The sequence below is a fragment of the Cupressus sempervirens genome, chromosome 7, assembly GCF_028749045.1.
Source record: "Cupressus sempervirens isolate cs-2001-9-10 chromosome 7, ASM2874904v1, whole genome shotgun sequence".
NCBI classification, from domain to species: domain Eukaryota; kingdom Viridiplantae; phylum Streptophyta; class Pinopsida; order Cupressales; family Cupressaceae; genus Cupressus; species Cupressus sempervirens.
This window is the reverse complement of record NC_143124.1, coordinates 847596331-847622564: the sequence shown is the minus strand read 5'-3', so window position 1 is coordinate 847622564 and position 26234 is coordinate 847596331. Positions and strand designations below refer to the sequence as shown.

Genomic DNA, 26234 nt, shown 5'->3' with positions numbered 1-26234 from the left:
TTTAATAGGCATAGTTTTTGATTGAACCATGAGAGCCAACTGACCGAAACAAAAGATAAGTGAAGGAGAAGGAGAGTAAAGAAGTGGTAATAACAAAGCTTTCATGATTTCATCCTGTGCACTTGCTTCAAATACCCACACCGTACTGAGGAATTGTGGAATATTTGCATCAAAATCAATTTATAATTAGCCTTAGTTCTAATAGTGACCTGCCTAATATGTATGATGATAACTAAGTAGATTATAACAGTAGAATTAGTATCTTCCTCTGTCCAATTCATATGGTCAAAGCCATTTACTGGATTAAATAGTTTATCAGAACACCAATTTTTTTTTCTTGAAAGTGAACTTTGGTGTACAAAAAGCAATTAAAATAATTCTAATAGCTCGAAGGTACAATATCCTTTTATTTTTCTTGGTCTTTCTTATATGCAAGTTCCCTTATCAAAATTCATTATTGTTTGTCTTTAGAGAGAGAAAATATAAATTGGTAATGGCTGGAGTAGAACGTGGCCTTAAGTTGATTGAGGGAGATAGCCCTTAGGCATTTGGTAATAGAGCATGGGTCTACTTGAGTAATAGGCCATGTAATTGTACAACATTATAAATGATTGAATACCAACCTTTTACAGAAAAAATGGTAAAACGCTGCTTCAGTGAGCACTCCATCATGAGGTGGAAGCCTACCTCCAGTTTAAATGCCTAAAAAATAAAAAATACTTGCTTCCTTTTTACCATAGTCTTACAGTTTTTTTCCTATATTTGCAGCTCTGGAAAGTGCCAGATAGTTCACTGGAGAAAAGGTCACAAGCAAGAATGTCAGCCACCAAATAGCAGCACTAAATCTGATTTTCCAATTCCATTCAAGACGGATGAAGTCAAACCTTTTGATGTGAATATACAAGAGGCAAGAAACTTCAGTTCTGGATCTCAAATGTTGGGTTCTTCTATTAGTGCTGAAGTTTCTGAAATCTCTGCTTCAGGAGTGATTGATTTGCAGAAGACTAATTCTAAAGCAACAGAAGAAACCTCAGAGATTTTGGTTTCTAATGCAACTGAACCTAGAGAACCAGCTGTTTTTGCTGTTGAACCTGAAGTAAACAACTCAGATATCCATCGATCAAGTAGCATCTCAACATATGTCTGTGCAAAGACTTCTCCCATGGATGGCAAGCATGGCTGTCAATGTACACTCTTGAATTGTTGCATTACAGGTACAGAGGCTTTACAAAATTATGTCAACTCAGATACTGGCAGCTCCTGTGAAGGAATCTGTCTTTCCTCTGAAAATATAGTGAATCAGGTCACCTCCCTGGCAGATGAAGTGAATCTTATCCCTTGTTTCCGTGAGAGAACAATCAAAACGTGTGATGATCCAGTCTCTCCCAGTTTTGTCAAAAATCTGACAGGGTGTCTAGTTTTTGAACAGAAAATTAATAGGTCTTTGAGCTTCACTCATGATCTTTTGAATTCTGGTAGATTTATTACTGAAATAACTCCAGATAGTACACATGAAGGATCGAAAACAAAGAATAATATCTGTGACCATCCTCTTGATGACTCTTCAAGTACTGATAATCATATTGTTGATACTGTTATTTCTGAAAATCATATTTCAGATACTGTTAGTGAGTTATGTCATGTGGATGTTCCATTCTCTGGAAACTCTGATATTAATATCTTTAGCTCTGCCATTTCGAGCATCAATGTCCCTTGTCTTCAGATTTCTACTAGCTTAGGTTCAGAAGGAGCTTTGCTAATTGGTGATACTGGTTGTAGCTCATTATTGAATTTCATTAAGTTTCAAAGTCAGGAGCCAAATGAATCCAATACAAAAATTTCAGAAGATGAACTCCAAAGTTCAAGCACTTCTATATCTAATAGCACAACAGAAATGTCTCCTCAAAGTGTTGTTTGTTCTTCTCAGAATCAGAAAAGGGCTTCAGGTTGCACTGTTTCTAATAAAGATGATTCCAACATTGATGATGACTCAATTTTCATGCATAATCGGAATCCCACTGCCAATGGTCTGAATAGAACTGAAAAGAAATCTGCATGGAATTCTAGATCTCCAGAACCTGTGACAGAAAATACTACAAAAAGAACACATGAATTTTTAGTAGAACCTGCCAAGGTAACTCAGATTCTGGTTGAAGTGTTCGCTTTTATAATTTTTGAATAAGTATACTTGGCAAATTTCAAAATGATCAAAGTAAAACCATTTTGTTCTCAAACAATGTCCTTCATTGTCATGGATTTTATCTTCAAGTGTAATGTTTTTTCATTTTGTTTAAATCACCGTTTTCTAAATCAGGAGCCAGATGAGTATAATGCTACAATTCCAGAAGATGAACTTCAGGGTCATAGCACTTCCATGTCTAATGATGCAATGGAAATGTCTCCTCAAACTGTGATTAGTTCTTCTCAAAATAAGGAAAGGGCTTCAGGTTGCACCATTTCTAACAAAGATGATTCTGACATTAATGATGACTCAATCCCCATGCATAAATCAGATCCAACTACCAATTTTTTGAATAGAACTGAAGAGAAATCTTCATGGCACTCTAGGTATCCAAAACCTGTGACTGCAAACACTGCAAAAAGAACACATGAATTTCTAGTAGAGCCTGCCAAGGTAATCCAGACTCTGCTTGAAGTGTTCACTTTTAAAAGTTGCGAATAAATATACTTGGCAAATTAAGAAAAGATCAAAGTAGACCCATTTTGTGTTTTCAAACAAAGTCCTCCATTATCATGAATTTTATCTACAATCATAATGTTTTTATTTTATTTTAATCACTGCTTCTCTGAATAAGTTTTTTATTTTATCAGTTACTCTTTCCATATGAATATTTTACCAAGCTCTTCAACTGGAACAATTTGGAACTTGCACCTCGTGGATTGATAAACTGTGGAAACAGGTAATCTTAGCATACGTGAGGTTTTTATTCAGGGGGAATGAGAAAATATTTGCTTCATTTCTAGTATCCTTAGGTTATCTGTAAAATATTGATTTAATTGCCTGTTGTGGTTGCAATCAGGCACGTTTTCACATTGTATCACATGATATTAAACAGTGAAGTATATGTTTAGAGATAATACAATCTGATCTTTTTGAGTCGTTTTACGTAGACCTGTACTTACTGCACACTGTTCTTATCACTGAAAAAGTCTATCAAAAAGTAGTTCTTTATTGAGGTCATCCACCTGTATCTTGCTTAAAGAGTTGCTTTAGGAATTAGTTTTCCCGAATTGCATATTTATGGAGTTTGTGTAATACTAACATTTAAGAATAGAAACATAGCAGTTAAAACATGTAAAATTAAGACAGTTTAATAAAGTTGTGTCACATATAAATATGTCAAAAATAACTTGGAATACAGACACATTTTATATTAGCATTCAGCTTGTTGTTGCTCATGAAAGGTGGGTCACATTTTTAAGTTTAACCAATGCATGCATGATACATCTTCTCCTTTCAATCTTACAACATTTTATCTTTTTTAACTGCACTCAATGATGTACTTCCCCATAAAATGATCTTGGTAATTATTTGGCTTAGCAATGAAATGATGCTAAATCTCCTTTGATTATAGCCTTGGTATCTATAAATTTAAGACAGTTACCTGTAAGAGTTAATATATGTACTTATTAGATGTTAACAAATTTGCAATGATTTCCAGGCTACATTTTTTCAGCTTAACATGAGTATGAGTCAATAATTCCAAGAAAATATTTCAAATCTTCATCTATAGACCAGGGACACATGTTTTTCAGAAAATAACTTTCAAGATGTTAAGATGTGAAAGTAGAAGATTCCGTATTCAGAATTCACATGCTGATCAAAATAGATTACTAGCAAAGTCTTCCTTGGTTTTGGATGTTAGTAGTTCAATAATCTCTTTATTATCATGCTTTAGGATTTGATACCTTCACCATCATGGATGGAATGTTGTCATTTGTTGAGCATAGTTTATCTTGGGAAGGATTGAAGTCCATTCCCCATTCAGACCTGGCATCGCGGTGCCAACTTCCAAACCTTTTTAATCTTAAAATTGCTGTTGGCCTTGAAGATAGGCGATGACTAGAAAGGCTTGTTAGATCTGGTTTTGGGAGGCATATAATCAATTTACAATGTTCTTTTTCTGGTTTATTTCAACTGTGTTTTTGCTGAGCATTCCAGCTGAGTGGTTGAACTTCTTTCCTGTAGGTATTTCAACATGTAAACTTTAAATTGGCCGAGGTTAAAAACATCCAGGTTATTTGGATCAATCTGACATGATATCCATGTGGCTTTGTGTTCTTGCTGCCTGACATGAAAAGTCTTCCAATAAATAATATATTTGAATAATTGACATTTTTTTTTCAAAGATAATGTTTAGTGCCATGCTAATTAACATAATTAATTTACAATGTTCTCTTTCTGTTTTATTTCAACCGTATTTATGCTGAGTATCTCAGCTGAGTAGTTGAACTTCTTTCTTGTAGGTATTTCAATTTTCAACTATGTAAACTTTGAATTGGCTGAGGTTAAAGTCCTCCAAGTTATTTGGATCAATTTGACATGATATCCATGTGACCTTGTGTTCCTCCTGCCTGACATTAGAAGTCTTCCAATAAATAATATATTTAATAATTGACATTTTTTTACAAAGATAATGTTTAGTGCCATGCTTGTTAACACTGCTATTCAGGAAATGGATTTCATGTTCATTGATGATGGATTCCTCAATGCGTAGTGGTACAACGCAGCTTTTCGTCCAAAATTAAATGATCAAATTGGTGCAAACTGTGTAGCCTTCAATAGATGCAAATAAAATAGAAAGCATCTCTCTGAGCTAGTTATGTGCATCCGTTTAATGTATATATAATGTTAATGACCATCTTATGCTATTAGTAGAATAAGGCTTTATTAGTAGAATTGGATATAATGTAGCCATCTGTTCAAACTCTACATTATGTGACACACAACTGCAGCAAGAAGTCTACTGTTGCCAGCTGGACATAATTATTGTTTTAAATGTCAATGACCACAGCTTCAAAGGATCAGTTACGTATTGATGTCTGGTCTCCTTTTGTGTTCTCTAAAATGCTGCCTGTTATGAGCAGGGTAATTCTCTTGGATGCTATCTAAATACTTAGCTGTTATTTGGCATGGAAATAAGAAGCTTACTTTGCCTGGCTCAAAAAATTCCTTATCAATCACCTTTATGATGGAAAAACTTAATAAAAGTTTTAGTACTGAAGCAAAAGAGGAGCCATTCGAAGTTGGGCTTCTTAATTCATATTGCTTTTGCAGTGCACAATTCATATCATCTATGCTTTATGCATTTGATGATTTAATAACAACTGATCCTAATCATGTGCCATGCACATCATTACTTAAAAGGAACCAATCTGAATACTTGTAATTGACAACTTCCCCAATTAAATGCATTTTAACACATGACTGCAATGCAATAATTTGAGGACAGACTGTGTCTGAATTCTAGCTAATTGGAAATGCACAGATTGCTAATGATTTGTATGACACTTTGTCTAATAATACAAGTTGGTTGATGTTCAATCCTGTACATTCTTATGTTTTTTGATTTCCCAAAATCAAGCATGTTCCCTATCTTAATCAGGACCATTGAAATGGTTAGTTCTGCTACACAATTGAGGTCAAAACTTCAAATGTATAAACAAGATTCTTGAAATTGAATTTGACATTACTAGATCCAAAGTAGCTTTTGTTCCATGAGTAAAGTTTTACTTCCCTCATGTTTATGATCTAAAATTTGAATATTCTCATTCAAATGATGAATTGGCAATACAATCTGGGATGACACTTCATCCTGTATATTCTCATATGTCTAAAAGTTTGCCTTCCCAAGAGATAGCAGTTGTCCAACTTTTAACTGGAGTTATAGAAAAAGTTAGTCCTAATAATCTGATATCAAAATTCAATACATATTAGTGTACTCCCAAAATTTAAATGTCACATGACTTGATCAAAAAGCACTTTGTTTTCACGAGTACTTCACTTATTCATGATATAAATTGTTCCATTCAAAGGATGAATCAAACAAATGTATCATTTTATTCTATCTGTTTATTTTTTGCTTCAATTTAATACCTTTTTCTCTCTCTGAAGCTCTTTTTTCTTGCCTGTAAAAAGATGGTCTTGTAATTTCTAAACGTAAAGAATTAGTTTCTGGATAGATTGTTATTCATGATCTTTGCCTTTCCACTGGTCTATTGGCAGTTGCTTTGCCAACGTGGTGCTTCAGTGCCTGATATACACAAAACCTCTTGCAGCCTATCTACTCCATGGATCTCATTCTCAAAAATGTATGTTATCATTTCTCAGTATATTTATCCTTAGACACAGGCATTGCAATATTAGTTGTGGCTTGCAAAAACAATAACCTATACTATTTATTGGGTCTGCTCAGGTCAGAAGAAAGACTGGTGCTTCATGTGTGAGCTTGAGTTTCTTGTCTCAAGGGTGAGAGGAGGAGATGGTGCCTTATCACCAATTAGAATACTTTCTAGAATTGAAAACATTGGCAATCACCTTGGATATGGAAAACAGGAAGATGCTCATGAGTTTTTAAGGTAACATGAATTGCAAAGTGCTTAGATTCATTCAATTTTTAAATCATACTGACATATATCAAGATAGAAATGCTCATAGAAAAGGAGTATTCAAGGATATGCTACAAATTATGTGCATTGATGTGCTTAAACATACTTACATGGCACACACATTCATGCTCGTGTGTGTGGGAGATTGATATTTTTTTTCTTTCCTTTTCAGATTTGCAGTGGATACTATGCAGTCGATATGCGTTGATGAAGCTGGTGGAGAGGAAGCCATTCATCCAATAGCACACGTGACTACGTTCATTCAACAAACTTTTGGTGGTTATCTTCAGTCAAAGGTGGTGCCAGTATTAACTTTAAAATGCAAAAATGTATAGTTTTAACTTTTATTAAATAGCGTTCAGACACTTTTCTTGAAAAAGCATGATTTATTGAATAATTATGTGTACTGAATAACAGTTCAGTACTTATTCCTAAGAAAAGACTAAAATGAAGTTACTTTTTCCTGTCCATTTACTTTTTTTGTACTAATGAATAGTTTTTAGGCTGCACATGCATCTTTATAGCAAATTGTACTGATTGCAGGCAGTCAGATGGATCTGTCCATGCATACTTTTTCTTAATGCCGTATTTGTCTAAGAACAGTTCATTACAAATCACAATTCTCTGGTAGTGAAACAAATTTTTTTCCCACCCATTTTTGATAATGTATATTGAACTCAATCAAGCCATAAATACTGTAGTTATTATTTTCTTGCTACACATGCAGTGTTCTATGCTCTCTTCTTTCTATTTCCATCATAAATCCAAGAGAAACAAAACAGAAAAGGGCAGAAACTTAGAAGGGCTTCTTTAGGAAGTGAATGCCTTGAGGTTTTCTTTAATATATTTTGTACCCAACAAAATCTCAGAGATCTTGTAGAAAGCTCTATATTAAAATTGCGAATAGCTTTCTTCTGGTCATTTTTAGTGAATATCTCATTCCGACATATTTATCTGTTCTTTAGTTATGCATCCATTACTACTGTAGTTGTAATAATTTCTGTGCAACACAATTGGCAGGTGGAGTGTAAAATGTGCAACTATGAGTCTAATCGATATGAAATTATGATGGATTTGACGGTAGAGGTAAATGGGAATATAGAATCTTTGGGAGATGCTCTTAAACAGTTCACAGCTGCTGAAGTTTTGGACGGGGAGAACAAATACAAATGTGATAGGTTAGTGCATATTCAATTTTATGGATTATCACCAAATAATAAAAATTGCTTTGAAGCAAAATACTTGTCACGGCTATTTTGTTTTTTAAATTTTTCGCATACTGTAAGAAGTTAGAACCATAAAAGAGTAACAGTTAAAAATTTCTATTGATTGCTCTTTTGTCCTGAGGAGATAAAGTATCTTGGATATATTGTTGATACATATGGAACCCATGCAGATTTGTCACAGATTTGCATCTTTCAAGAAGAGCCTATGTCAAAGATCTTCACAAATTTTTGCAGTTTCTTGGGATTGACAATTTTTGTAATGAACTTTATACTTGGCTTTTCACACATCAATTAGCCCATGAATGAAGATGCCAAAAAAGGTTGATGTAAAGACAATCTTCAGCTGTCTAACGACATAATATAAACCAACAAGAGATTTAATGTTGGAGTAAGAAAATATCCTATATATTACTGAAAGCTTTATGCAATTTTCCGGGTATGTAAGCATAAAAAACACTGCATTTTGGTAAAAGAGATCATTGTCCATACCTATCTCAAACTGTTACTATTGTTGTGGACATAGAGAAAATTAGGAAGAATGGCATCTCCATACCTTCGGTAGTTACACTTAAACATCAGGCATGATGAAGGAGGTGCATATCCAGTAGTAAATTGTTTTAGTTGACTCCTGGTTGAAATTCTCCTCTCTATGCATGACACATGAATATAAACCAACAAAATATAAGAATTATACACTATGGATTCAGACTTGGATGTACCAGTTTCATAGAAACTGTATGAGTCAATCCCTACACAGATCTTCTCTCTACAAATGACACAGTTGGGCTTTAGACCAACACATTTGTTGGAACTGTACAAGATGGAGTCGAACTTGGTAGAACGATTTTAGACATTGCATAGTAATAGAATTATAAATCAATTCTAAATTACTACTCATAACATGACGTCTTGTAGCATTTGAGATACTTGTGGATACAATATGGAGCAGAATGTCAGAAATTAATATGGGAGCTTCACTTCAGCAACGTTGTAGGTCATATTGGAGTTGAAAAAATCCTCATGGTATTGAATAAGAATTTCCTTTGTCATATCTTGGGTTATATGATGCAAAATATTGATACATAGGGTCTTGTACCACATGTATCAATCCAAGTCAGCCAACAAGTACACACTTGTGAATGCTTTAAGATATTATTGTTATAGCTCTAGTTGCTACCAAAAATAGCAATGATCCTCAGAGATGGCAATTCTTGTGCCATATAAAATGTCTACTTCATCTTGGGAGGCAACTCAACTATAGTTTGGCTTCACTTTGGATGGCAGCCAGCACTGTATCTAATAGAGATACTATAGTCTGGATCATTTTTTGAGAAGTGTTTTAGCCTTAGTTACCGGATTCGCCTGGAAAAGGCCGGATCCGGGCTCGGGTCCGATTCGGATCCGGATCCACGTATGGATCCGTGAGGATCCGGGCAGGATTCGTAATCCTGCCTGTGGATCCGCGGCCCGCGGATCCTTACGGATCCACAGGCAGGATTACGAATCCTGCCCGGATCCTCGAGGATCCACGCGCGGATCCGCGTGAATCCGCAGCAATGAAGGAGGAGAATGCAAAAACGTGGGCCCATTACCATTTTTTAATGTTTTTTTTTTGCCCTAAAGGCCCTAAACCCTAAAAACGACCCTCTAAATCACAATGCAAGTTCATTTGCTCTCTATTTTGCTCTCTATTTTGCTCTCTCATTTTGCTCTCTCATACTTGCTAGTTTGAAGTGAAGTGCTTGGATTCGAAGGAGATCGGTTGTGGAGCTTCAAATACCTTGCAAGAAGTGTTTAAGGTATGCATTTCAACCATATTCTTGAATTCTTTCATAGATTATTGATTTATTTTTAGTTTTCCAAATTTTCAAGTTTTTGTGCAAGTGTGAAGTATGGTTTTCTTTCACTTTTTCTAGATTGCAAGAATAGAACAATGAGTAGTCAAGGCTCAGTGGGTGGGGGTGGGGCTGCATCACCAAGCTTCAAAATTGATAAGGGGTCTCCTTTATGGAGACACACAACAAGAGTTGCACAATGTCCTGGGGGTGGGGCATACATATGGAAATGTAATTTTTGCAACATACAACATAGAAGCTCCTATTCCCGAGTGAAACTACATTTTTTGGGCCCTGCGGGTGAAGGAATTCACATGTGTCAAGGTAGTGATAAGAAGGGATTACAAGTTGCACAAATAGCAGCATTAGCAAAAGAGCAAGATGATGCTGATAGAGCAGTTGCAAAAGCAAAACGTGGTGCTTCCCAAAAAACAAATATACCAACACCATCATTTGATCAAACAAACACAAGAACACATCCTTTTTTGCCTATGCCAACTACAAATGATGAAGATGAAGACCCATCTCCACTCACCCGCAAGAGAGGCCCACTAGATAGGGCATTCCAAATTGAAAAGAGAGACATTGCTGATCACAAAATTGGACGTTGTTTAATTGCAAATGGTGTTTCATTTAATTTTGCTAGATCACCTTATTTTAGGGAGATGGTGGAAGCAATAAATGATGCACCCCATGGTTACAAACCGCCTGGTTATGAGAAGTTGCGCACTACCATATTACATGATGAGAGGAAAAATGTAGAGGCTCAACTTCAACCAATAAGAGATTTTTGGGTTCAATCGGGTGTGTCTATTATTTCGGATGGTTGGAAAGATTGTAGAAACCGTCCATTGATCAATGTTATTGCTGTATGCCCTAAGGGGGCAATGTTCTTGAAGGCAGTTGATTGTGAAGGGCAAGTGAAAGATGCAGAATTTATTTCACGCATTCTCATTGATGCCATAGAGTCAGTGGGTCCTGATAATGTTGTTCAAGTGGTCACGGACAATGCAAAAGTTTGCAGGGCTGCAGGGATAATTGTAGAGTCTAGATATGATCATATCTTTTGGACACCATGCACCGTCCACTCTCTCAATTTAGTGATGAAAGCAATTGGCACCGAAATAGATTGGGTGAAAAGGATATATGAGGAAGCTGAAGAGATTCAAATGTTTGTGACAAATCACCACATGTCACAAGCAATTTTTAGGAGTTTCTCGGACTTGGAGTTATTGAAGGTAAATTTTTATATTTAATATATAATTGAATATTATTGGATTCCACAATTATTAATTTTTGTTGTTGTTTACATTAACATGTTTTAATTTTTAAATGTTTTACTAACTTGAGTTTAACATGTTCTTAGGTTGCTGAAACCCGCTTTGCCTCTCACACAATCGTCTTGAGACGACTTGTGAAGGTAAAAGAAGCATTGAAGCATATGGTCATTAGCCCCCAATGGGGCATTTGGAAGAATTCCAATACAACAAGGGCTTTAAATGTGAGAAGAATGATACTAGATGAGGATTGGTGGGGTCTTGTGAGTTATGTGTTGGAAATCACCGATCCAATAATGGCAATGCTTCGCTTCGCAGATAGTGATGAGCCATGCCTTGGGGATATTTATGATTCCATGGATAGTATGCTGGAAAAAATTAAAATGGTAAGTTTTACGCTCTTTTACAACAATTTTTTATTTGAGAGATATCTAGATTCTAAAGTTTAAATTGACATATTCACTAATTATAATTATTATTCATATTTCATATCTTAGGCCATACAAAGGAGGGAGAATGATCCTGAGGACACCCTTTACAAGAAGGTGGAAAAAATTGTTCATCATCGATGGAACAAGATGACCACACCTTTGCACCTCCTTGCATATGCTCTATCCCCGAGGTACTGTAGTTCTTATCAAATGTTTGTGCTTATTTTATCCAATGTTTGTGCTATTGATATTTGATAGTGTTCAATTGTCTTTTGTTATCCCCAGGTACTATAGTGCAGATGTACTTCGCCTTCCAGGTAGAGTGCCACCATTTAGAGATGCAGAGGTTGCAGATGGGTATAAGAGGGCACTAGCTAAGATATTCCAAGATCCAGAGATTGGGGCAATTGTGAGGAGTGAATTTGCTGCTTTCAACTCAGGTGAGGATTTCGACCCTATTGCCATAGCAGACCAAAGCAGGATGGGTGCCATCAAATGGTGGTACCTTCACGGGCAAGCCTTCACGTATCTCCAACCTCTTGCCATAAAGGTCCTATCCCAAGTAAGTTTGTAAAATTAAGCTTAAGGTTAACATTCTCAATTCCTTGAATTTATTAGTTAATTTATTTATCTTGATTGTTGTATTGATAATTTTTAATTTCTCTTTAGGTTGCTAGCTCTTCTGCCGCTGAGCGGAATTGGAGTACTTACTCCTTTATCCACTCAATCAAACGCAACCGGTTGGCTCCAAAAAAATCAGAAGACCTTGTGTTCATTCACAACAATTTGCGCTTGTTGTCACGGAAGGATCCTAAGTACAAGAAGGGGCCCGAAAAGCTTTGGGATGTAGCACCCGAGACTCCTGATTTAGATATGACCATCCGAGATCTTGCTAGATCCACTTTGATTGATGTGGATGATGAGGAGGAGGATTATGAGTTAACAATCCCCTCTACTACTAGTGGTTTGGGTTCCTCTACTAATACAGATGCAGCACTTGCAGCTCACCAGTACCCCTCTGATGCGGATTTTCTTGAAAATCCATTTGATGATTAAATAAAAAACTTTAGTGTTGACTCTTGACTCTTTTATGAGTAAATCATGTTATAAACTTTAAGTTTAATGATCTATATTTTGAATGTTACAAGCTTTCACTTTCAGTAATTCAATGTGAATGTGTTGATTTCCTTTATAATCGTGAAAATAGATTAATTATCAATGTCATTGATCAAGTATACTAGATTCATACTATGAAATGATTTAGTTTTCGAATTATGTATATTTCTCTTTTTTTTAGTATATATAATGCATATATATAATTATATATATATATATATATATATATATATGCACGAATCCTCCACGAATCATAATTGGGAAAAAAAAAAAATCCCGAATCCACGGATCCGATTCACGTGCCCGAATCGGATTCGTGTCACGAATCGGCAACTAAGGTCATTCACTTTTAGCTAAGTGTCCGCATTCTAAAACCGATGGACAAACTGAAATTTTTTTAGAAGGATGATCCTGAAAAAGTTTATAGTTCCAAGAATTATTAAACTTTAGGATGAAATTCTTGACTTCCATTCAACAGGGATACAGCAAAGATCATCAGAGCTCAAAAAACACAAATCTTTCGAAGTTTGGTTTGCAATTATAGACACCCATTACTGTAGCTTATCCCATATGCTACAATTGAATGCAACAGTCCCTTTAGGTCAAGAAAGATTAAGGAAAGAAGAAAAGAAAGGAGAGAAATTATATTAATACCTATATTGACAAAGAAAAGGTCATTAGAATTAGAGCATTCAAAATTTCAAATGTTACAGTAGAGAATCGGTAGGGCAAAAGGGCACTAGTATAACTAACAAAATAACAAATAGAAAGCAAACAAAGTAATAGACAAGTGGGCTAAGCACAACACATCACCTCAAATCAGGCACAGGAAAATAGCTTTTTGAGGCAAGGATGGGAGCTGGTGAAGACCAGTATAAAGTTTTCCAACTAAAGCCATTTCCTGTGAGTTCAAAGATGAAGGATTCATAAGGCCGCATCGAGAAATTTCTTTGTAAGGAACCAAAGACATTGATTTACTACCACTATCATTTTGAACAGAAAATATGTTTACCAAGAAGAAAGATGGCAGAAAGGAGAAGCAGAGAACACGGAAGTAAGAAGTAATTATAAACAAGAATAACAATAATGTCCGTTGATCACATCCAATAGCAAGTGAAAACCATTTTGCAAAATAACAACACTTATTATAAGCAACATGATTATTTGTCTTGATGGATGCAACAATTCAAGATTTACGAGGGAGAAAGGTTCATGTCATTTCTTCAAAAACTGTCCTCTTTGGTATGGCTCAATATCAAATTGCCACCAATAGAGAGGCTGGAGATAGTGCCTCATAGCTTGATCTTCCAATTATCCTGGCGTTGATTGTTTTTCAACGCAAAATTCTCTAGCCATTATTTTCCTGCTTCACTGGATACCCCTGCAATAAAGCAAGTTCAATCCTTAGCAATCAATCCTAGTTGTAACATCAAGCAGGGAGGAAGTTTAATGCACAGAAGAAGTTGACATGGAATAAAGAAGTTCCTATCTGCCCAATTGTCAACCCAAGTCAAATTCCTTATCAAGTTAAGAGCTGACTGATCTAGGTGGATATAGAATTTTGCTTATATCAACATATATGATGGTACTCCAAAAAACATGTTATCTTTACTCTTAACCACTAGCTTCAACATAATTGAAAGCACACCTGGTCAATCTATGAAGTCCCATTTCAACATATCTAAAACCGCACAACTTGGACGGTGTCATCCTTGTTTGGCACATATGTTCAGTGTATATAAATATAAATAAATAATAGATTAGTTATCTATAATATACATTCATATTATATATAACTGAATACTCTATTTATTAGTAATATAAAATATTAAAAAGAAACAATGTATGGACATTTTTAGTAACATTTAAAAATTACTGTGCATTGAATTTTACGATTATTTCTTTGTTTCAGGGATATAAAATCCGGCTGACTGTATTTAGTCGATTGCTAAAGGGAGGGCGAGGATCTTTAGAGGGCGAATTTTATTGCAGGCTCCATAGGCTTTGCTTCGCTCCGAAATTCATTGCAAGCCTAACCTTTTTTTGTGCAAGCCGTGCTCTTTGGCACATTAACTATCATGAACCGCTTGTATTTACTCTTTGTTTTAGCTGTTTAGAATGCGGTTCATCTTCCCTGATACAAGCAGCTCAGTTTTTCCTTCATTTAGCAGTCTCTTCAGCTGTGCGACGTTGATCATTGTGTTCGGGCTTTTTTGAACATCGAACCCTCAGCAAACCTTTGTGTTTTGTATTTTACAAGGCAGAAATTGGAGCCCTTGTTGGTATTTGGAACTGGACCCTGAGCATATGAGAACATCACTTTCTCTATACCCCGGGCTACAAAGGCTAACCCGGTAACATAGGCAGTTTGTGAAACCATAAAAATAGAGAATATGAACTAATGAGATACAAGTAATTGGATTTTTTATAACAACCAAGTGGTTTCTTCATGCAGAGATATCCTTTTATGAGATTTTTTTATAGAAATAGGTGCCTTGATAAGGATATCGCTGGACCTATTGTATAAATTTAAATATATGTATTACTAGTATTTGTGGTACAATAGGTAAGATATTAAATGAAACAGGGTTAGGGTTGGCTTTAGGATCAGGATTGAAGTTAGGGTTAGGTTTGGGTAAGTGCTAGGGTTAGAAATAGAATCAGGGTAAAAGATAGTTACAGCTATGGTTAAGAGATAGAGAATAAAAACTGATGAGATGCAAGCAATTCTTTATCTTATAACCACCAAGCTGTCTCTTCATGTCCTTGTAACAATGTAACACAGTTACATTGTTACTCATCAAATAGGCATCACGGGAGTGTCTCTCAGTTGATTAATCTATTGCCTCAGATCAGTTTACAAAAGTTGCATAATACAATCTTGTGATATAATTTTAGTATGATGCTTCATTGTTCTTGTGTCCTTTTGTTGGCTTGGCGGTCAGCACCTCCTTAGTGAGTCATGATATGGCTTAATTGGCTCTTGTGGGCTGGTTAAATTTCGGGTTTGTATAGGGTATTGATAGTTTGAGCTTTTGGCGCAATGGAAAATGATTTCAACAATGGGCGTTAGAGCCTTGTGTCACAAGTTCGAGTCTCCCTTTAGTGAGTGGTGGAGACTTAGTTGATGGTGGGGGAGATTGTTGACTTGGTGGTCATCACCTCCTTGGGGGCTTGTGACATGGCTTAACTACCTCCCAAGGGTCAAGTTAAATTTAGTGTTTGTATCGGGCATTGACAATTTGAGTTTCTGGCATAACGAAAAAATGATTCCAACACCTTTGTCCTTTAACTCTGATTGTTGTCATTGTCCTTGGTTAATCATGAATCAGTTTCCAAACATAATCTACAAAACCCATTTGGTATATTGTATAGTAACGAGAATCGTGGTGATTCACGCGATTCAACAATTCGATTCAAGCCAAATGAATTTTTGCGAATCGGTGGATCGAATCAGCGATAAAGGGTTTATGAAATAAGTTACTAAATTTCAAGGGTTTATAAAATTTGTCGATTTGTGGTCGATTCGTTTCCGATTCATGATTCGATTCGGCCTTTGCCGATTCCGGTTCTCGTTACTTTGGTATTTTGGTCCTTAGGTCATCATGACCTTGAATGTATTCACAGATTGAAATTTTGCTAAAAATTGTGATATATGGTGCATAAAAAATTGCAAACAATTTTATTGCAGAATAACAATTTTGCAAAAAGCACGGCAAAAAAAAAGTATAGTGGCAATAAAAATAACACAGTTAAAATTGCGATTTTTTAGTGTCAAACTCATTGCAGTTGCAAGAACGATTTTCTTTTCCCAGGAGTAAAGTGAAAACTTGACATCTCGACGTCTCTTTGGCAAGTGACAATGTCTAAGGCATGTGACAATGATTTAGAGCATGCGATTGTGATTAAGGGAAGGACTAAAAAGGAAAACTTTCATTTAAATTTGTTTTATATGATAAAAGTGAAACTATAACAAGATTTTGGTTAAAAACAAACTTGTGACATTTACTTCCTCAAGTGATGAAAAAGGTTGTCTTAGTCTTACCTTCACCAAACAAATGAGACGACTTATTATTTGAATATAAATTAACTATATAGTTTTGTTGTCCCCTCTTCTAGGCCAATGAATTTTGTTTCGTCGTTAGCCCGTTTTGCCTTGGTCTTGTCGGCTGATTGGGTTTTCTTTGGGATCAAATAGAGTTTTGGCCTAGACAGTTCCAATTGCCGGCCAATCGAGGTTTGTTTTAATGGGGTTTCCAAACACTTACTAGTTTAAGTCAACAAGCTCAGCATTTGTGGTATTTTAGTGCTTAACTTGGAGTGTCTCTCGAGGCCTTTCTGTCAAGCCATCACACATGCTTATCTAAGTCCATCTGATCGGTGATTATAATGACTGAAGATTTGGATGGTATTATTAATAAAGTTACTCTAAAACATAAGCTTATATTATTCATGTCACTTAATTATATATGAACACTCTATTTTCTCAAGTGGGAAAAAGTATTATTTTTAAAAAGGAAATAAAGAAATTGAGAAAGGAAGGTGAAGAGACACCTCGTTGGGCTTAATAGAAAAAAGAAGGCTCATTTGCTGCATACTTGGTTTTATTAATTTGGATCTCAGTTTTCTCTCTTGGAGAGTTTTGTAAGCTTCAGCTTTCAGTAGGTGAGAGGACAGAAACCCTCGAGCTTGAGACAATGGACATGATCAACTTTTACTAGGTGAGTGGACGGAAACCCTCGAGCTTGGGACAGTGGACGAAAACCCATTGTCAGCTGGAGAGAAAGTGCAGTTGTTTCATGTAGTGTTTCAGGTTCATATTTCTAATATTTAATCTTGCTGTAACTTGTGTGTCTATGATTGGATTATGTGGTTGTTTTGCTGAAGAAACTCAATGCAATATTATTTCCTAAAATTTATATCTGGTGGAGACTAATTGCAATATCGTATCTGAGACTTTAGTTTGTCTGGTTATTTTTTGAGGTTTTTCTGGATAAATCTGAATTGCATTGCATGAAATTAATTGTTTAAAATTTTTGAGATTTGGGGCAAATATCCAGTTAGGGATATTACAAGTCTATTTTTTAATATATTTTTATTTCTTAAATTAATTCTATTTATTTGTGTAATTTCATTTCTTTTTTGTTTTAAGTTTTAAAACATAAAATGATTAATATATAATATTACATTTATTATTCAAATTATTATACCTTCTTGTTGATAGTTGTCTCGTTGTATAGGATCATGACCAATCTCACAATCTTTCTTAATCCTATCTATTAACCTGCCTTTATAAGCAATACATTATATGTAGATTTGTTATATAGTTTCCAATATCATTTTAGTCTATTGTGCCCATTATTAGACAATATTTTGCTTTAGCCGATCTTGTGGAAGACATCTTTTTGGTTTTGCTGGTGGTCTTAGAGGATTGAGTTCATTGATGACTAACATTTATTAGACTTATACAAATCCCCAACATTAATTTGGATAAAATGGCTTAAATCCTCAAAACAACAATATCCCTTTCAAAAATCAGAATATTACATCACGAAGTTCGAAAAGTCATTCATATGATCTTTTTCCGATTTCAATAAATACAATTTCTGATTTCATAGTAGCAATATGCATATAAAAACACAAATTTTATTGTGTGGAATTTGTAAAGTAGTTACAATATTGAAAATTTCCGTCTCATGTGAATAGAGATTTACCATTAAATCCTGAAACTTAATCCATCAATCAATCATTGATAAAGAAAATACAAAAAAGAAGAGAAAAGAAAATGCAAAGAAATAAGTTGGGACAAGAAAAGAGTTAATAAATAGTAACTTGTTTCCAAACCACCGTATGCCATTCTACCTAAAAACTGATCCTTGCCTTACCTATTGCCCGTGATTAAAATGTAGGATAGTGTGATCTTCAAAGGAGCAAAAGCAATGTGCGTGATCAATGTTGGATTTTTGCTCACACAAATGGGTTTTGGTTGACCATACAAAACACCTTACCATCAGTAAAGCATTGGTGGAATTAAACACATTGAATGCATTGGACATTCGTTGAAGTAAATGCATTGAAAAATGGAAGAAAAGAAATTCAGAGTTTAGAATCAATTCATCCTACGAATGTGATTTACATATAAATGCTTGGTTTAGTCCAACTTCCAGTCCTTGTGTAGCATTGCCAAGTAAGGGCAAGGATTTTCATCCCTTTTCAATATGTTCAGCCAAGGTTTCAACTTTCCATCCTTAATTGCGAAAGTGAATTTAAACTCAAATTGAGGAGTGCTAAAATGAAACTTGATGATGCAAATGGAGGCTGGGTGTCAGCTCTAATACTCTTTTTAATTCAGGCATTGGAATCCAAAACTCTCATTAAGTATTTAAATTTTATCTTTTTTAATTTCATTATATGTTATCATTTTAGTTACCCTTTAAATGGGAGTTTGACGGGCTCAACTAAAACCAATATTGTAATACTTTCGCTTGCTCCACATTTAGTGACTAGTCAATGGGAAAGGAAAAAAATAGGCTAGACCTCTTACTTTTTTATCTCAAAAAGGGGACATTAGCAAAAAATCGACTTGTGGATGCATGTCATGCTTTCAGTGTGCACACTTCTAGCTGTCTCTAGTATTCTTGTGAGAATACTAGCTAAATTTAACTTTAGCATGAAAAGGAGGACACAAGAGTACTTGACAAAATTAAGTTAAGGATAAAAAGGATTAACAAGTGTTTTTAATCTGATGTTTACACCTCATACAGTTGCCAAACTATTTCCTTCAGCAGTGCTAAAACCTGATGAATTTCACTTTACACAGGATCCTCAGCTCTCAAGTGGATAGAGCAAGCAGTCTATTCCTTCCTTTACTTCTTTCTTTAGGGTCAAGTGTCATTTTTGGTTGTTCAATGTGTCCCTGAGGAAATGAATCAGGTTCTATATCTCCATATCAATCCTAATTGTCTTTTAGAGCTTTGTATCATCATTTTCAACATGAGGAACATCACTGATAATATATTCTCATTTTCAGCTTAAACAAGAGCAATATTCTAAGTTTTTGACCCTTCTAATCATCATCTCCACATTATCAATTCATCATTGCCATCGAAACTTTCTTTGAATGCATTTCTAGACAACATCTGAGGAGACCTAGATCCTCACTTAGAACTGGGGAAATAGGTTTCTTGTTGAATCTTTGATAACATTTTTGTTGCAGTGTATGCTTCTGGGACAAAGTGTTGCTTTCTCCAATGTAAGCAACATTCTCCTTTGTTGGCTCACATCTAGCAAATCATGCATTGGCCATGACAATGAAATTTTCTCCTTTTGTAGCTGTCTTCATTTGTTAACAAGCTCGTTGCCTAGAGAAATTGCCAGTTTTATGTAATTGATGTAGTATATACAGATCTCCTCCCTGTATTTGCTCTGATTTTGCGACTTCTTTGATAAAACAAACTTTTAGCAAATCAATGGTCCCGTTGCTTCAACTGAAGAAATGCATTTACAGGTACTGGCTATAGATCACCCCCTCTTAGACCAAACTCTTCAACACCACAAACATATTCAGATACTACCAGCCCATGGCTATACTCCCAAACTTACATCAGCATACCATTGCCAATCCAGCTGGATTCTTCTAATTAAAGAATACATTGTGAGCTGCCTCAACCTTACCAGCAAAAACTCAAATGAACTTGAGTTTCATAGAAAAAAGCTATAAATCCTCTTTTTAGTCCTTTAGGTAGAAAAGGTAAATGATAGATTAAGTCAAGAAACCTATGACCATGCATAGGGTATCCAGAGAAGAGTTGGTTGAGGAAAAGGCCAAGGGAAGATGTTTCAATTCTCTAATCAAAGTGGGAAAATGTTCACCAATGTGTAGGGAACCACAATTGCATCTCGTTGACTTTGCAACGGTGCCTAGTGACATTGAAGAATTTTTAGAAGAGGGATAAGGATTTGCTTTATTAGAGAGCGAGTCCATTGAGGATGCTCACATTTCTAGTCATGCTCTTGTGGGACTTTCTTTTCCCCGAACCCTTGAAGTCATTGGCTGCATCAAATCCCAAAGTGTTGTGGTTTTGAATGATAAGGACAACTCACATAACTCCCTTAGCATGAAACTCCCACATTCCACGAAAGGGATGTAGGTCAACTGAAAAAATATCAAGGCAATGTGGGTCTGACCTATGCCCGAATCCATTAAAAGTCTTAGGCCTTTTCTAGGCTTGATTAGGTTCTATTGAGAATTTTCCCTTAACTTGGTAATTGTGATGTCTTTGACAACACTACTGAAAAAGAATTTAAGTTGGCCTTGTTCTTGATGTTGCAATTTTTCGTACTCCAGTTTAAGCCATGTTTTGATGCAAGGGTATTGGCCACCATCTTTGACAACATAAAACTAACAGGATAGATTTTCTCTAAATCCACTTATGGAAAGGACATGATTGCTATTCTCTATCTTCTTTCAATAATTTTTTCTTTACAACTTAGGCTGCAAACTCGAGATAAATATTCGAAAGCACAATTTGATATATTTTTTGCAGCACATGTTGTCCTATCCTAAACAGAAAACTAACTTAAACCCTCACTTATGATTATGAGGTCACCTATAAGAATGGTAAACAAAATCTTAAGGTTAAGGCACTTCATCCAATAATGAATAGGAATGTTCATGTTTTCTCTCTCTATGCTTTTACCCACATAGATGGAAGATGTTAGTCAAGAAGGGGTAGTTAAGCCTAAAATGTAGGATGTTAGTTGCCATTCAAAACAAGATCCTTAGTTAATGGAGAGATTTCAATGGCAAGGACTCTTATTGAAACATTATGAGCACATTTAGTTATGTCACTAGTGCCACCTCACGCCTCATTTGTTTAAAGGACTTCACTCCTCTCCCACCAGAAGTCATCTAAGATTTCTAGAAGATTTAAGAGTGTGTCAAGTAGGATATACCTAAGTAGGATGTCGAAACCTTTGTGGTTGAGTGTGTGATATGTGCCAATGTGATGAAAGGGAGGCAACTGAACTTTCAGGATCTTTACAACCCCTTCCTATGCTAGAAATGATTTGGGCATATATTTCAATGGGTATGATTGGTGGGGCTACTTAAGTGAAAAAATAAATCATCTAGTTGTTGTTGACCGTTTGACTAAATATGCTCATTTTTGTGTATTAATTTAGCCTTTCATAGCTGTTATAGTAGCACAATGCACATGGACATGGTTTTCAAGCTTCAGGATGCCTCGTTTCATTGTATACAATCCTAAACTTACTTTTAGAATCAACTCATAGCAAGAATAGTGTAAGTCACAAGGAACTCAACTCAATGAGTTTTTTTGTCATCCTCAAATTAATGGCTACACTAGGGTTGAAAATAAATTCTTACAAACTTGCAGTTTTTGTGTTACAGTAACAAGTGCAATGGGAAGATTGTTGCCACTAGCTGAATGATGGTGCAATACTAATCACAAAATTCCCAAGATGGCTTTGTAATAAGTTCTTTGTGGTCAGACCCCATCTTATTTGGTCATGTTTTGAGCTCTTTTAGAGTCCAAGTAGTTGATAACTTCTTTTCTCAATAGGAGAACATTTTTAGTGTAACATCTAGATTTTCCGAGTCTAAATTAACATCTAACATAAGCATAGAATACAGTTATAACTTTGATTTCATAAGAAGGTAGTTACATCATTCATGTTTATGTGAAGGAGATTACCATTAAAGTCAGTTAAACAAAATTTCTTAACTAAATACTTGAAAAACCTTTTAATGAAATTACTTAAGAAATTGAAATCACATACCTCGGAAAACTGAGACTGAAAATCATCTAAGTATGCTTCTACAACCATTCAGGTTAGTCCACAAATACACTATAACAATTTCTCAAATCGACTGCTATCTTAAAATTCATTTGATGATTACAACTATAATTTAAATTAGAGCATCACATATCATCTTGCCAATTAGGGCATCAATTACCATCGGTTTATTTAGGGCTTCTGATACTGCTTTACCACTTAGGGCTTTTGCGATGATGGATTCTATCTAGGGTTTCCACAACGACAGATTCAATTTAGGGCTTCCACGACCACGGATTCAGTTAGGGCTTCCAATACCACTGTATCAATTAAGGTTCCAGCTGTCACACAATCAATTAGGGCTTCGGATTCTCTTTTCTTTTGATTTCTTATTTGTGACAGATTCTCATGATTAGATAAATAATTATATTCAATATTCATATATATGAAAGTAAAATAATGATAACAATGATATACTTCAATTTAATCTTACCTCCTTATAAATAAAAATGATAATACCTGTTTTCGATAAACAATTGATTGCATGGCTTAACTCTGTTTGATGCATAACTGACATCTTGAGAGAGGTGAAACATTGTCAGGGGCTTTACCTCCCAACCTCGGACCACAATATATCCCCACACGATCTTCAATGAGAAAGGCCCTCCCTACCCGAAATTGACAGGGAACATCATTCCTTCCACTAGGCATCATGATATATAACACGCCATACGACTTGGCAACATAAGATCACCATAATAGGAATATGCATGAGCTAATATATATATATATATATATATATATATATTAGTTTGTTTATGTATGAATATATAGGTTACTGGTTTCTTTCTTGCTTTTCTTTTTTCACAAGTTCATCAACACCTCCTCACCATAATCAGGCCATCAGGCCGGTGACTTCTTGGTGCCTGAACAATTAACCCCTTTTAAAAAAATTTGTACTGTATCTTATTCACGTTAATCTAGCTCTCAGCCTGGTGAATTCCTTGGTGTTTTGGTTTAATATCTGTTCTCAACAAAAATTATGTAAATATATATAAAAGGATTGATTCCATTTGGAATGTCAATATTTATGCAAACAAATTTCAATGATTATCTATTGAGTCATTTCACATGAACAATTATAAATGGATGAGAAAACCGATAGACTTTTAAGCTTAAAAACAATATCATACTGTCACATGAATATAGCAGACTGAATAAACAATAACATATTACCACAAGGAAATATCAGACTTCAAAGAGGGGATTACAACATCTTTATGCTTTAAACAGGGTTTATGTTTCAATGGAAACCGACAGACATAAGTGAAAGATTCGACAAGCCTTATGCTGAACCAATATCATGACATTATATGCTATAATAAGGGAAATTGATGATCAGAGATGTCAACCTAAGGATGGGATTTGATATCAAACTTAATAGGAAAGAGTAAAAAGAAAACCACAAGTTGCCTTACTTGACTCTGTCAAATATTTGCAAGTAGCCTTGGTTTTGGAATGTATCCGTCAATCCATATGAGATCGTGGCAAATTAAATGTTTAGATTTAGTGTAATAATAGGAGCTAACGCGAACTGCAGTTGTAATCCTTTTGAACTTATGTTAGAATGGGGAAGATACCAGAAATTAACAAATATTTAAGGAGCTTCTTTCACTACTGAAGAAACAGGAGTGTAGAGAAAGACTTTTTATCGGCAACGATTGCTACAATGGTCATTAAACGCTTGAGTAGCATTAAGGATGTCAAGGTGTGTAAGTCCTTGTTGAACGAATCCATTCTCACCATAAACAAAGAAGGGCGTTAAGTAAATTTCGAAGGACCCAACTGCTATTACCAAGATTAATAATAGAAATCGGGTACCAAAAAGATTAAAGGTTCTCTAAAAAAAACGATCACCGAGACTCTATTAAAAGGATGGCCTTGGCTCTTAGGCTACCTTCAGTTACAAGAAGCCATTCGAATTCCTAAACAAATCGAATTTGAAAAGGGAAAAGAATAAAGGAAGAAAATAAGAAGTTGAAAGAGAAATTATAATAATTCAATTATTATAATTTAAACATTACTAAACATCATTCTAATAATTTATTTAAGTATAATGATGCTAATTCATTTTAATATTTAAAAGCACAAATTTAAATATTTACAAATAAAATCCTTAAGATACGTTTTATAAATAATTTAATTATTTTAATTAAAATATTTATTAAACAACTCAATTATTATAATTAAACTATTTAATAAAATAACTCATGCGATTCCACAAATGTATTTTGTTCCAAGTTGCTAGGTCCTCTATCTGTCTGCCTAGTGATGGTGACGCCTTGCCTAATTCTTTTTTGACAATGCTTCCACCCCTTTCAGCATGCTCCCTACAAGAATTTTCTCCGTAATTAAATTATAAATTATAAATAATCACATCAATTAAAATTCCATGAATTTTTGATTAACAAATAACTGGCATTTCATCTTCACTTGAAATCCTAACGACTAACTATCTTACCATTTTGCCAGATTATATCAAATTAAATTGCCAACTGACTTCATGTGAACTTCAACGTCTATATTTCAAGCTAGGTCAAAAATTGGGATGTAACATTTAGCATCCTTAAGGATGATTTGCTAGAGGCATAGAACAACATGAAAACTAGGTGGATTAACATAGTTCTAAGTGTACCTTTTCAATTGTCAATTATATCTTTTTGTGTTGCTAGCTTTACAAGCAATCATCTATGGAGGAAGTTGGGTTATCAATTAGGTCCAAATTTTATGCCCCTTATTAGGTGGCATAGTGCAATAGTGAGTGGCATATAAGCTTTCTTTTCTCCCCTATTCAAAGGTCCATATGGTTGCACACATAGTTCAAAATCTCATTGAGAAGTGGCAGATATACCAACTTCTCACGAGAAGTTTTTCCCGGCAAGGAAATACATAGTTTTCGTGCCAAAATCACAGTAGGGAAGTTTCGAACTTCTTGCCAAGAAGTAGCATACTTCTCTCAAGAAGTTGAAAAAATCTCACAGGCAATCCAACAAGATACCATTTAGTGGCCCATTTTAAAATTTGCAGCCTTCAGAGGAGAGGATAAGGATTTTGGTGGAGAGAAATAGTCATTGGAAGCCAAGCCTTGTAGATTGATTGCAATTGGGTTTCAAGTGGATTCGAAGAGATTTTTCAAGAAAATACTGATTCGAAAGAGAGTGGTTTTGCACCGAGATTGGATGACATTCAAGAGGAGGGTAGTGAGAGTGAGGAAATAGACGATGAGTCATTGCTAACGCCAACACCAGTTACATCCAGAATGGATATTGAGCCACAACTACAACCACAACCATAGTGGACTGCTAGGTCTAGACCCCCTCCCACTCCCATAGTTTTTACTAGAGCTAGTGGGAAGGGGAAGAGGAAGATGCAGACTATTTTTATATTGTACTTGACATTTGTATTTGTTTATCTTTTTACAAACACAATTTACTATTTTTAGTTTGCTTTAGAGGTCAAAGTGTCTGACTATGTTTGTCAGCCATTGATATTCCACATGAGGATGCAATTTTGTTACATATTGCATTGTATATATATCTAGATCAGCTTGTTTACAATCGGGGCACCTCATCCTCAGCATTAGCACAACAAGAACCAAGACATGCGAGCATGGGAGCCCAGCAGGGGCATAGAGCCCATGAGCACTCCAGCCCAGTGAGGGTCTGACTCAACAACCAGCCTAAACAACATAAAAGTTCATAATCAGCTTAGCAGGGATTTGAACCTTGGTGGCACCATTATCAACACCACAACCTAACCATCACCCAGCGGGATGATCCCAGTAGTTTTTAGTTTCTTGTGATATGACAAAAGTAATTACTTTTGTTTTGAAATTCTTCAATTATAAATGGTAAGGGAATA

The 26234-nt window shown here is 35.2% G+C and overlaps 2 protein-coding genes across 2 annotated transcripts in view; both read left to right on the top strand.

The window, feature by feature from the left end:
* LOC149550076 (ubiquitin carboxyl-terminal hydrolase 16-like) overlaps positions 1-26234 on the top strand; it is a 34431-nt gene that overhangs the window by 4493 nt on the left and 3704 nt on the right. The window contains exons 3-9 of the mRNA XM_089793217.1: positions 769-2134; positions 2315-2635; positions 2833-2921; positions 6248-6333; positions 6438-6600; positions 6803-6926; positions 7651-7808. Coding sequence (XP_089649343.1) covers positions 769-2134; positions 2315-2635; positions 2833-2921; positions 6248-6333; positions 6438-6600; positions 6803-6926; positions 7651-7808 — 2307 coding nt within the window. The remainder of the gene's footprint in view (positions 1-768; positions 2135-2314; positions 2636-2832; positions 2922-6247; positions 6334-6437; positions 6601-6802; positions 6927-7650; positions 7809-26234) is intronic.
* On the top strand, positions 9653-12546 carry LOC149550077 (uncharacterized). Its single transcript, XM_089793218.1, has 5 exons — positions 9653-10929; positions 11058-11354; positions 11466-11590; positions 11685-11961; positions 12069-12546. The coding sequence occupies exons 1-5, from the start codon at positions 9790-9792 to the stop codon at positions 12453-12455; spliced, it is 2226 nt and encodes a 741-aa protein (XP_089649344.1). The 5' UTR covers positions 9653-9789; the 3' UTR covers positions 12456-12546.